The sequence below is a fragment of the Caenorhabditis briggsae genome, assembly GCF_000004555.2.
Source record: "Caenorhabditis briggsae AF16 supercontig from assembly CB4, cb25.NA_228, whole genome shotgun sequence".
NCBI lineage: Eukaryota > Metazoa > Nematoda > Chromadorea > Rhabditida > Rhabditidae > Caenorhabditis > Caenorhabditis briggsae.
Window position 1 is genome coordinate 1 of NW_025543518.1, and position 13,091 is coordinate 13,091.

Genomic DNA, 13,091 nt, shown 5'->3' on the forward strand with positions numbered 1-13,091 from the left:
ATCCTTTCCTGGCTCTCCATTTGGTCCATTGTCTCCTGGTGGTCCTGGTGGTCCAGCTCTTCCTGGGTGTCCTGGGCGTCCATCGGCTCCTGGCTCTCCTGGTCCTCCTGGCTCTCCTGGCTGTCCTGGCTCTCCTGGTGGAGATGGAAGGGAACGAACTTGTCCGGCTTGTCCTGGGTTTCCAGCTCCTCCATCTTCTCCGGCCTCTCCTTGTGGTCCGGCTGGTCCTGGTGGTCCACGTGGTCCGGCACGTCCAGCTGGTCCTGGTTCTCCGTGTCCTCCTGGTGGTCCTGGTGGTCCCTTTGGTCCTGGTCCTCCGGCTGGTCCTGGTGGTCCAACTGGGCAATCGAAGCAGAAGTCGGCAGCAGTTGGCTTCTCATCCTTGTCAGATGCATCACGTCCTGGCTCTCCATCGTTTCCTGGCTTTCCATCATCTCCTGGAGCTCCGTCCTCTCCTGGAGTTCCTGGTGCTCCAGCAGCTCCAATTCCACAAGAGCAGCATTGGTATTCGGATTGACGCTTTTGACGATCGGCGACGGCACTGGAACGGACTTTGTCGAGTTTGAAGAATTCGGATTTCAGGTCAGCATTCTTGGCTTTGCAGAAGACAAGCTCCTCCTGGAGTCCGGATTGCACGTTTTGCATATGCAAACAGAGCATTGGCCGGCGACGATGGCCGTCAAAGTGGCAATGGTAGAAACAGCCACTCCTGAAAATTTGAAGATTTATAGACAGAAGAAAGTCAATTAGCTATATCTGAAATGCCACTTATAACACCTAATCAACCATCATAATAATCGAAAAGTAATTACCGAAGAAGGCGAATTTCTTGACGGAATCCGCCTCAGCAAACTTGAGAGTCTTCTCGTCGGCCATGTCCGTGAGTGTGATGGTTTCTACTATCTTCGAACCCCTCTTTTATACTTTCGCTTCGCAACCGATAGCGCCATTTTACAGTAACTACTAGGCAACGTTGAGATGGCAGAGAGAGTAGGGGTTTTCGGGAAAAAAAAGAAGACGTCAGATGGAAATATCATTTGAACCTGAGAGATTTTGAGAAGGGACTGATTGGTTTTTGGGGTTGGCTTGAAGAAGAAAAGAAGATGAAGAACTGAAGACGACCGTTGCTGGGCAAAAAAAAAGAAAAAAGACGAACCGATGTGAACTGTTATCATTCCTTGCAATCGGCACGACACTCTGTGCCGTTGTGATGGAAAACAGAAAAATGACGGAAGTAATTTGAAAAAAGTAAATGATAGGCATGGAATTAAGGATTGTTTTTCTCAAAAAGAATTCAGTTTGTCGGTAGTTTCATCGAAAAAGAGTAATCTGAAAAAAAGGTCTCGTGTGCTGGGAGTACTTGGAAGTCAGAAAGGTCCCAGTAGCTGAGAACTACGGGGTGGCGCACAATCACTCGGACTGATAAAAACGGGTGTATCTTCAGTCATATGAATCATGGAAGCAATTGATTTTCATGAAATGAAACAGCTTTGACAAGCGATAACTCAGCTCAAAGTTTATCACATAATTTGAAACTTGGTCAGTTTACTGATGAATTATTTGAATATTTGTAATCCACATTTGAGCCCAGTACAAACTTTAGTCCGGGTAACTATGCCTCACCCTGTACGTCGTCATCCACCTACCTGTATGTTGAAAACGTTGTCAGTCGAGACAATTTTTTCCTGGGCAGTTTCAGATTCATTGAGAATACATAAACGGCAATTAGGTTAGGTAGTTTCCGGTGTGTTGTGAAGGACTAGGTTGAAACTTTATTGCCGTGCTAGACATTTTTTTTTTTGGAATTTCAGTATTTTCAAAATTTCAGGTTGTTTTGATTGTTCTGGTATCCGTTTTGCACATTAATGTGGAGCAGTACGAGTAATGAATCGAATGTTTGGGAAACAGTAATTTTTTGCCCTCGAATGCCCACGGGACCAAGGGTGACCATCAAATATCAAATAGCTCTTTGTTATTAAAAGCCTTTTCAATTTCCTTAACTTTTTCACCGTTTTCTTCCTCTTTACCGTTCTTTAAAACCATCATAACCGTTGCGATTTTACGAGTCACATTCTCTCTAAATGACCGTCATTTTATCAACTTTCTCTTTCTTCTGTCTTACGATTTCTCTTCTTTCATTAATTTTTCCTCTTGTTTTTTTCTTTTTCTTGTACACTGTTCATTTTTTCATTCAATAGTTTTATTGGTTTGGAATGCCCCGTGAAATGTTTCGACAGGTATTATACATACAAGTAGAGAGAAGAAGGAAAAATAATTTAGGCAAGAAGTCAGCAGAATTAATATCCTGGAGCGGTTCTTGGGATTGGGCAGTGATCGCATCCTCCTGGAAAATGATAAAGGAGGGATTATTAGACATTGGGAAAACAATAGAAACTTACCCTTGGCTCCGTCCTTTCCTGGCTCTCCAGCCTCTCCTGGGGCTCCTGGTTTCCTGGGGCTCCGTCTTGTCCTGGCTCTCCTTGTGGTCCTGGTGGTCCTTGTGGTCCGGCGTTTCCTGGGTGTCCATCCTCTCCTGGTGGTCCTTGAGCTCCTGGCTCTCCTGGCTGTCCTGGGTTTCCTGGTGGGGCTGGAACAGTGCGGACTTGTCCTGGGGCTCCTGGTTGTCCTGGAGTTCCGTCTTGTCCGGCAGATCCTGGTGGTCCTTGTGGTCCTGGAGCTCCTGGGGTTCCTGGGCGTCCATTTGGTCCTTGCTCTCCTGGAGCTCCTGGTTGTCCTGGTGGTCCCTTTGGTCCTGGGTTTCCTGGGTTTCCGGCTGGCCCTGGTGGGCATTCGAAGCAGAAATCGGCTGGAGTTGGTTGAACATGATCATTTGGAGCATCTGGTCCTGGGGCTCCTGGAGCTCCTGGTCTTCCGTCGTTTCCTGGGGCTCCGTCTTGTCCTGGGTTTCCGACGGCTCCAGCTGGTCCGATTCCGCAAGAGCAGCATTGGTAGGTTTGACGCTTTTCACGGCTCTCGGCCTTACGGAATTGGTCGAGTTTGGTGTATTCTCCACGGAGAGAGTCGGAACGGGTACGGCAGAAGTTGATCTCGTCTTGGAGTCCAGATTGAACGTTTTGCATGTACATGCAGAGCATTGGAACAGCCACGATGGCAGTCAATGTGGCGACAGTGGAGACTGCGATTCCGAAGAACGCGAACTTCTTCACGGTCTCGACCTCCACCAACTTTTGCTTATCGTCTTGGCTCATACTGAAAGTTAAAAACTAGAACTACTGTATGAGAATGGTTTAAAGGAAATAAGAACTATGAAGTAATAGACTGGTTATTCTTGAAAATTTTTCAATGTTGTGTCAATTCAAGAATAATAATTGAATAGTAAAACAGGTAATTAAGTAATTAAAAGAAATAGCTAAAGTTTTTGAAGCTAGAAAAGAAGACAGAATGAAGAACGATGTGTTTCTCCTCTCGCCGTCACCGTCCTTATAAACGGGTCGGGTCTGCAGCGGTCGCCTACCCTTTTTGCTCCTTTTTTTGTTGTTCTGTTGAATATCGCCTAAGCTTTCCCATAAAATACCGTTCATATTGTGGAGAGTGCGAGAGAACGTCGTCGGCGTCGACTTATCAGATACATGTCTCGGAGGGCCGGTGAAACACCACCTACTCTCCTACCGACGCCCTTTCCCATGCCACGCAGAAGCTTGATCCGCTAGAAGAGAAAGAAAGAAGAGGAGAGAAGTTGAGAATACTGTTGAATGTGATATGCCTGATGATCAGTACTTCTAATGAACTGATTTTAAGGGTGTGGTTGGGTGCATTTTCAGTTCCTTTCATAATATAACTTCCGTGATGAAGTCAGGATGGAAATTCGGAGACCTCAATTACTGAAAAGTACAATTTCCATTTTCCAAATTTTGGGAGATTCATGTAAAATTCTTTAACTCACAAACATTTTTTTTTACATTTTCTATTTTTCAAATAAATTCCAGTAGCTTCATGGTTTGCAGCCAATTTCAGATCATTGCATCAATTTTCGGAAAAATGGGATCATAGAAGAACAATTTGATATAAAAATTGAGAACTCAAAAATTGTTCTTGAAAAAAATCTGAAATTCTCAAAAAATTTTTATGGATTTTCAATTTTTCACACTTTTTCAGTAGAATTATGTGTTTCAGACAATTTCAGATCGTGTCATCAATTTTCAGCGAAATTGGATTATTTAGAAAAACTTCAATTTTGGGCCAAAAAGTTTTTTTTTTTTGAAAAATTGAACTTTAACTGATATACTAGACACATCTGAACTTGTGTCCAGAATTATAAGAAGCACGATTGAATTCGATTTTATGATTTCAGGCCACTCCTCATTCGTTAGGCTTGTGATTTGTGAACATGATTTTAGAAATGTCTATAACATTCAAGACCCATACTGAATATCTGCTCCGCACTTCATAACTCAAAAGTTCAATTTTGTCTAGAACTTTTTTTTTCTCTTGATCAACTTCTTTCATTCCTTCCGCGTTCCAGTTCTGTGTCCATTTGTCGGCGAAATCGTTAGAACATATTTTTTTTGCGCTTTATCAAAATCTTCTCCTCATTTTTCTTATCCTTTGATATCCTCTTTTTCAACCCATTCCTTATGTACACACATACTTGACATTCTCATTATCAAATGATAATTCATAGAAGGATTCAGATGTCAGAAAGTAGTGATACGCTTGTATTGATAATGAGATATCGTCCTCTTTCTTTCCTCCTTTTTCCTTTTCCTTTTTGAGGACGTAAGAAGCCGACGAATGGTTGGTCGATGGCATTTTGGGTGTGGCATGAGAAAATATTCAAAAGGAAGAAGAAGACGTTCCGATGAGGTAACATGCAGTGATTTTTTACATCAGGTGGTATTTGTGACTCGCTGAGGTAAGATTGATGGGGAAGATGAAGCAATGTGAGGTCCAACATCATTACAGTAAATCACGTTGAGGGGGAAAACTTGAGGGGAGAACGTTCACATCAAACTCCAATCGCATCAATTATTCTAACATCAAACATATATCAGAAATCAGGAAAATAGAAAGATTAGGTTGAAACAAGAAGAGTTCAAATTTTCAGCGTTTTGTTTAGGATACATTTCCTTTAAGAGAAGCAAACCCAAACCGTCCACTTTGAACTCAATTATCTCGATTCTTGTAAAAGACACTAAAAATATGTCAACTGATAAAATATTGGTTATATTATAATAAATCATTCAGCAGTTGACAAATGTTTGATATCTTTTAAAGGAATTGAGATAAGGGATCTTGAAGTTAGAGGAAATACTGTATGGAGAAACTCTTGAAGTTTTTAAGAGGGTGTTTGTGTCCGTATACCTTCAAAAAGTTAGTTCTTTTTTTTTAAAGAAATACAATATCAGAGAGAAGACTTGTAACAGTTTTTAAAAATATTCAATTTTTCTTTCTATTTAGGAATATATAGGAATACTCTTTCTATTTTTATTAAATTTCTGGGCTTCCAGCAGGGATTCCAGGAATTCCAACTTCCGACTTCCCATTTGGAAAATTTGATTCTGACTTCCGATTTCCAAAAGAAGAAAATTTGCTTCCGATTTCTGAGTTTGAATATTCAATTTCCGGACATCTTTTTTTCAGACATAGGAAACACTTTCTCTTTGTTATTAAATTTCCAGGTTGAATGCCATATTCTCTTTTGTAATTTGCATTAAAGTCCTCGAACATTTCCCGTTTAATCAGTTTGAGAAGAATTATCTGAAATTCTGTTTTCTTAATTTACATTGCCTGGAACCTCCTACTTTCATATTGCTTTGCCAATGTACATTTTCAAACATTCCAAGCCTTCCGGCCCACTTTCCCATAATACCATTCCTAATAAAATATTTGATTTTTTTCAGATCTAAAAATATGCTGTTCTCAATTCTCCAATTAGAAGATGTTTTAATTTGTCCGTTTTGTTTCCGTCTGATAACATTATCGTTTGGACATCCCAAGTACTTCAAGTGATGATAATCGAAAGATACTATCATCTCCTCCCGAACGATCAGGACAAACCGATTTTCTCGTTTTCTCTTTCTCTGTGTTTGTTTTTTGTACTTTCTCTTTTTCGATGAAAAAAGAAGAGAAAGTTTATCCATCAAGAACTTTATCACTGTGATATTGATAATTATCATGAAAAGGGACTAATCGAAAAATCAAATGTTCTTCTCATTCTTTCTTCCTGGTTCAATTTTACGATAGAAGAAGATCTTGTTGGTTAGATAATTCATTTTTGAAGCATTAAAACTTCAAAAAACGGAAGATAAGAGAGTCTGTAGAAGTGTGTATCTGAGTGAGGGAAAGATGAACAGAGATGATTTCGTTCCGTTAAAAAAACCTAACCAAAAAAGAGGCGATCACAAATCGCACTCACTGATTTAGAAGGCGCTAAACGGGAGGAAAGGCAATAAAAAAGAGACAAAAGGCGATTGATGGAGTTGCTTTTTTGAGGTACGACTTGATGATTTCATGATGATACAAGTGCAATCGTTGGCACTGATCTTTCTCAAGGATTCCAAAAAGTGTGGCTTCTGATTGGAGAATCAGGCGAGGATTTTAGGGAACATCGATTGATTGCTTAAGGAAAAAAAATGAAATGAGGGATGATTCTTATCATAATCAATTGCAGAAAAATACCGTAAAACCTGTAATGAAAGGGCTCCCACACTGTCACGTTTGGGCTCAATTATCTCGGCTCCTATAAGAGATATCAAAGATGTGTCAACTGATAAAATATTGGTGATATTATGATAAACAGTTTATCAGTTGACAACTTTTTCATATCTTTCACAGGAACCGATGAAAATTGGCTCACATATGGTTTTACTGTAATTCTAAGGCGCACCAGCCAGCTGTTTGAAGCGCCGGAGGCGCGGCAAATAGACTGGTTAAGATAAACAATTTGTGAATTGATTCAAAGTTAAAAGATAGAGACGTTCTATTAGAGTGGTTTCAGTATCCATTCTGCTAGTTGGTTCCATAACTTTCGAAAATTCATTCGGAGTAACGAAGAGAATCTGTACATTAGAATCTGAACGTCACAGATCTTTACTAGTTGAATTTTCCAACTCTGTGTATGACTTTGCATGTCATCAGCTTTGGCTTTTTTGAATGGCTTTTTCCTCACATGATATCAGCAACCTTATTTTTCACGGAAATCAAAACTGGAGTTCTTCTGAAGATGACAACATTCAACAAGGGAACCACGTCGACGGCGCGCCAGAACTGCACGACACAGCTTTTCCAAAAAAAACCTAAATTAGGATAACAACTGTGAAGTGCCACAATCAACGATTTTTTTTTCAATCCGCTTTCTTTATCTTTTTTGGGCTGTGATGGTTCCTGACCTTCAATCTCCGCGTTCTGACTCAAAACTTAAATCCATTATTCATTATTTTTTCTTATAATTTGTCATTTCATTTCCTGCCAATGAAATATGATACATCAATCAATCCATAAAAACCGTTTCCACTTTTCTCTCAAAAGAACCATAACCGATGACGGAGAGAATAGGAGAGACATAGGAATATCTCCTTTTCGTCTTTCCTGAAAACGAGAAGACGTGAAAATAAACTTGCTAACCAACTGCTGCCCCTAGATGTTGTGGCTGTGGTAGCAGGTGAGTCTCTCGTCCGAATGAAAACGAAAAATGAGAAAGAAAGAGAGAAAATGAAAATGAGAAGGAATGAAGATGTGTCACAATGACTGATATCTCAAATATGTTCTGGACGATACTATGACAAAAACTGATGGAAAGAATTCTACAGAACTGGAGAATCAGATGAAGACGTTGCCAATATGAAAGTGTGATGCTTGGGATGCCAAATTACCAATTGGATTACGCCCTTTCGCGGGTAATCTTCGTGGCTCCCGTTTAAAATACCTGCACAAAACCTGATAAGAATCCTCTTTTTATTTTCAGATTGTTTGTTTTTGTTTCTGTTCACGAAATCACTATTTGTATTCCCAAGTCCCCAAAATCAAGTTCCAACATTTAAGTCACTCATATAGTCTATTGGAACATCGGAATTGTGAACAAATCAAGCAAATTGTTGAACAAATGAAAAACAACATAAGAAAGAAAACAGTTTACTTTGAAAATTGCTTTCCAATGAGTTCAATGAGTTTTCCTTATGGGTTGTACTCGATTGGGAGTTTCTTGCGACGAACCATACCGTCTCCTTGGAACCACTCGCGGCGGAATTGCTTGGCAGCTCCGTCTGGGGTGTTGGTCCACTCGACGGTGATACGGTCGTTGTTGGTGTCCTGAAAAATAGAAGAGATTCAGAAGAATTTAATTCAAATCCAGAATCCGTTGTCGTCGTATGGAGCATTGAAGACGATCTTGGCGTTTGGTTGGGTTTGGATGTCTCCTGGTGGGACGGATTGAGCCATGGCGATGGTTTGATGGAGTGTAGTACTCGATGGAGATTCTACTGGAGCCGCTTCCCTTTTATATTGATTTCTTATCTCTGCTCCAGATCTTTCCCCTAGATTTCTTAAACTGATAAGAGAAAAAGTTGGAAGTTCACGTAAATACTATAACGGTTCATGAATAATTTCCATCCCCATGGAGATTTTTTTCATGCTCATGCTCGAGAATGTGAGCTATTTAAATAACAGAACTTTTAACAGTAATCCTTGCAAAATATTTATCACCAGAAAACACTCATTTAGCGTAGTATTAAAAATAACACTTTAATTTAACTTCATACTGTTGAAATCCAAAATTTCGTGATTCGTTCGAAACGATGAGCCGAAAAGACGTTTTTCAGAATTCTACACAAATGTTTTTCGAAAAAATTATATAACGGGTGGCGCACAATCACTCGGACTGATAAAAACGGGTGTATCTTCAGTCATAAGAATCTTGGAGGCACGAAAATCGGTAGAAATATAATTTTACGTTTGATTCAATTTTCAAAGCGATTTCTCAAGTCTAGGTATTGTTATGACAACCAATAACTCAGCTTAAAGTTGATCATATAATTTGAAACTTGGCCAGATTACTGATGAATTATTTGAGTTTCTGCACTCCAAGTTTGAGCCCAGTTCAACGCTTTACTTTAAAACATTTTATGCCAGTACAGACTTAAGTCCGAGTAGTTATACTCCACCCTGTACAGTTGATCCAGATTTTCTACTAAGTTTATCCATAAACTATCGATAATTGAGTTTCTTCACGAAAACGCTGACAAATCTAGAAAACATGATTTGCTCTCTACAAATTTCCTTAAGTCATACTTTATCAAATTCCGACAAAATCTTTAGTCTTGGAAACTCAATTTCCATAACATTGTAAGATTCTGATAATATCAGAAATCTTTCCCCCAAGATCTGATCATACTAGACTCATGTGTGAATCAAAACTGCGAAAAAGTTGTGCTCAAAAGTCTCAAGTTTTGTCATCAAATCGGCGGACACATAGTGGAGAAAAGAACAAATAATGATGACGGTGATTGATATAAAAATGATAAGAATAACCTCGTATTTCTTATACCTTCCAAATTCATTCGTTAACTGAAAATGGTTCACTTCAAGCTAATCTATTTCCCTTTGAGAGCTCGTGCTGAAATCGCCAGACAACTTTTTGCATATGCCGGAAAGGATTATACTGAGGAAGTTGTTACTTTCGAGCAATGGCCTGCATTGAAAAATAGTATGTTGAATTTATAAAATAAGGATCTTAAGTGAAAGAGGTTACTTGTTTTCTTTTCTGAAACTTCATAGCCCCTTTCCTGAATTTTAAGACTGTGACCTGAAAGGGAAATAAGAAAACTCGATACTTTTGTTTGCCAATGGCATTAACCTTTTTCTAAATAATTGATATTTCCAGGCACTCCATTTGGACAGCTTCCAGTGCTAGAGGTCGATGGAAAACCACTCGGACAATCATATGCCATTGCTCGTTACCTGGCCAAAGAATTCGGACTCGCTGGAAAAACCGATGTGGAAGAAGCTGAAGTCGATGCAATTGCTGATCAATTCAAGGACTATTTAAATGACGTTGTTCCATACATGTCGGCAGTTGCTGGATTTAAACCAGGAGATGTTAACCAACTAAGAACTGATGTTTTCGTTCCAAACTTCAAAAAGCACTTTGCCTTTTTTGAAGGAATCCTCGCATCCAATCCAAGTGGATTCTTCGTTGGGAATTCGTTGACTTGGGTGGATTTGTTGATCTCACAACATGTTCAAGATGTTTTGGAGAAGGATTTAGCCGTTGTTGAGGAATTCAAGAAAGTGCAGGCTCATCGCAAGCTGGTTCAGGGGCTCGACAGAATCAAGCAACACATTGCAAGACGTCCAGAATATCCATTCTAATTGATTTTCAAATTTCTGTAAAATGTTCTAATTACTCTATTAACTTTGATTATATTGGTGAATGAATAAATACTCTTTTTCAACTAGAAGTTATCAGTCCTTTTCCAAAAATATCAAAATTTCATTGGGGCCTAATAAACCTAATAATTAACCGAATATCCTAATGAAGTCTAATTTCCCAGCCAACAAGTTAGGCATCAACGCCTTCTGACTATGAGACTTGAAGACTAATTCAATAAACTTTATATAGCAATCCATTCACAGGTTTCCGTATTATTGCTCTAGAATTAAAAAGCGGAGTTTAATCATCCTCTACCATGCCTAGCAAAAGAAAAAACTATGTTTAAGTGTACATTTCAATATAAAGTCAAGTTCAGAAAAACTTCAGAGGACTCAGTGAACTTCGCAAAACTCAGCTACATCTATTCATATCTGTACACATTTCAGAAAAGTTTCCTTTCTAAATAAACATTTTCTCAGTTGATCAATTTTTGATATCTGTCCCAGGAAGTGAGATATATAGCAGAGTTGCGCGGAAGTAAAATTTTCCAAGTCGGAAGTCGGAAGTCGGAAGTCGGAAGTCGGAAGTGAAAATTCCAAGTCGGAAGTCGGAAGTCGGAAGTGAAATTTATGCCGGAAGTCGGAAGTCGGAAGTCGGAAGTGAAAAAGTACCCGGAAGTCGGAAGTCGGAAGTGAAATTTTCAATTCGGAAGTCGGAAGTGGGGAGTAAAATTTTCAAATCGGAAATACAGATTCCAAGCCGGTTGGCAAATCAACAAATCCTTGCGCATTCAAATTTTATTTCCCCGTTTATACAGATTTCTTCTTTTTTCAATTTTCGAGTTATTTTTTTATGCCGGGAGTTATACTCTGAAAGTCGGAAGTCGGAAGTCGGAAGTCGGAAGTAAAATTTTCAACTCGGAAGTCGGAAGTCGGAAGTCGGAATAGAAAAAATGCCCGGAAGTCGGAAGTCGGAAGTCGGAAGTCGGAATTCCGCGCAACACTGATATATAGGTTCAAAGTTGACGGTTTGAGTGGCGTTTTATTAGTGTTTACGGCATTTTGCAAGAAAAACTAATGTTCAGATGTACTACGGTTTTTGCTATTACTTGTGAAAATCCTGATAAATATCGGTCGCTTCGATCTGTAAATTTATATCTGTCAATTTTAGCGAACATTTATCAGTTCTTGATTCTTGAACTGATCTGCATTATGTCTTCTAGAAAACGTGTGTTTCGATACAATTTCTACGAAAGGAAGAAAGTTTTCTGTGATTTTTTGTGTCCACCAACCACTTTTTATCAGTTACATTTAACCAACAAATGACACATTGTGATGATTGATTTCATTGTTCTCCCATTCTGGTCGTTCAATTATCCCCAGCCTGAGCACAACATATTGTGCTAATCCATGGCTGTTGTGTGTATCTGTCCATTGAAACATCTTGAGATACACAGAGGTACAAAGAGAGTAAAAAGTGACTACAATTTGTGGTTTGTAGTCAACACAACACGCGAGAAGAGCAAACGATGACAAAACTAGAGAGTATTGAGAAGGGTGGAGAGAGAAAACAACTGGAGGGGAATGGGTATAAATAGAGGCGGATGGCCTTCAGTCGACCAACTTCTCGCATCGACCACATCGGTTTTTGTTCGGTTAAAAGGCAACAATGGTCCACTACAAACTCTCGTACTTCCCAATCCGTGGAGCCGGAGAAATCGCTCGTCAGATTCTCGCTTTCGCTGGACAAGAGTTCGAGGATAACAGAATCCCGAAGGAGGAGTGGCCAGCTATCAAGCCAAGTGAGTTTATTTTTAGAGATTCTAGCAGTTTTCAGTGGTTTTGAATTATTCTATAAGATTCTTTTTTATTTTATAAGACACGTCTTCTTGAACCCGAAACATGTAGAATTTTTGTAGGTCAAAGATTTTCAAACTAGTGTTTTGTTTTTGTTTTTTTTTCCACTACTAAATTTGGAGGACGGAAATTTTGTGTTGTTCAATTAAAAGACCTTGATTCATTTGTGACTTACATTCTTGTTTAGTATTAATGAAAGATTGAACTAATTAATTTTCAGCCACCCCATTCGGACAACTTCCACTGCTTGAAGTCGACGGAAAGGTACTTGCCCAATCTCATGCTATCTCTCGCTATCTTGCCCGCCAATTCGGAATCAACGGGAAATGTCCATGGGAGGAGGCTCAGGTCAACTCTGTCGCTGATCAATTCAAGGATTACCTCAATGAGGTTCGTCCATACTTCATGGCCAAGATGGGATTCTCAGATGGAGATGTCGAAGCTCTCGCCAAGGACGTCTTCCTTCCAGGATTCACTAAGCACTACGGATTCTTCGCCAACTTCCTCAAGTCATCCGGATCGGGATACTTGGTCGGAGACTCTTTGACCTGGGTTGACTTGCTCGTTGCTCAGCACACTGCCGACTTGTTGGCTGCCAACGCATCTCTTCTCGACGCCTATCCACAATTCAAGGCTCATCAGGAGAAGGTTCACTCAAATGCCAACATAAAGAAGTGGTTGGAAACTCGCCCAGTCACTCCATTCTAAATAATTTACACAATTTCCAATGGTCTCTCTTTTTTTACTCTTGTGTATTGAAAAAGAATAAATCAATTATTTTGAAAAATGTCATGATTAAGTGGGCGTTGGGTGGAAGAAAGTAGAGGCATTTGAGCAAACTAGGTGCAGGATATTCTGAAGTTCCTAGTTGAATTCCAAAAGTTTGGCTTTCAGTGGTTTGAGATGTC

At 39.6% G+C, this 13,091-nt stretch overlaps 4 protein-coding genes across 4 annotated transcripts; 2 read left to right on the forward strand and 2 right to left on the reverse strand.

The window, feature by feature from the left end:
• Positions 1 to 1,294: 1,294 nt before the first annotated feature.
• On the reverse strand, positions 1,295 to 4,770 carry Cbr-col-73 (the record flags this gene model as incomplete). Its single annotated transcript, XM_002648465.1, has 4 exons — positions 1,295 to 1,419; positions 2,251 to 2,344; positions 2,400 to 3,210; positions 4,610 to 4,770. 4 exons carry the CDS (start codon positions 4,768 to 4,770, stop codon positions 1,295 to 1,297), a joined length of 1,191 nt encoding a protein of 396 aa, XP_002648511.1.
• A 3,363-nt stretch (positions 4,771 to 8,133) lies between these two features.
• CBG24807 lies at positions 8,134 to 8,397 on the reverse strand (the record flags this gene model as incomplete). The annotated part of the gene is made up of 2 exons (XM_045241139.1): positions 8,134 to 8,268; positions 8,335 to 8,397. 2 exons carry the CDS (start codon positions 8,395 to 8,397, stop codon positions 8,134 to 8,136), a joined length of 198 nt encoding a protein of 65 aa, XP_045091422.1.
• A 1,131-nt stretch (positions 8,398 to 9,528) lies between these two features.
• On the forward strand, positions 9,529 to 10,326 carry Cbr-gst-6.2 (the record flags this gene model as incomplete). The annotated part of the gene is made up of 2 exons (XM_002648467.1): positions 9,529 to 9,661; positions 9,839 to 10,326. 2 exons carry the CDS (start codon positions 9,529 to 9,531, stop codon positions 10,324 to 10,326), a joined length of 621 nt encoding a protein of 206 aa, XP_002648513.1.
• Positions 10,327 to 11,995: 1,669 nt separating this feature from the next.
• Positions 11,996 to 12,891, forward strand: Cbr-gst-7 (the record flags this gene model as incomplete). Its single annotated transcript, XM_002648468.1, has 2 exons — positions 11,996 to 12,128; positions 12,404 to 12,891. 2 exons carry the CDS (start codon positions 11,996 to 11,998, stop codon positions 12,889 to 12,891), a joined length of 621 nt encoding a protein of 206 aa, XP_002648514.1.
• Positions 12,892 to 13,091: the final 200 nt, after the last annotated feature.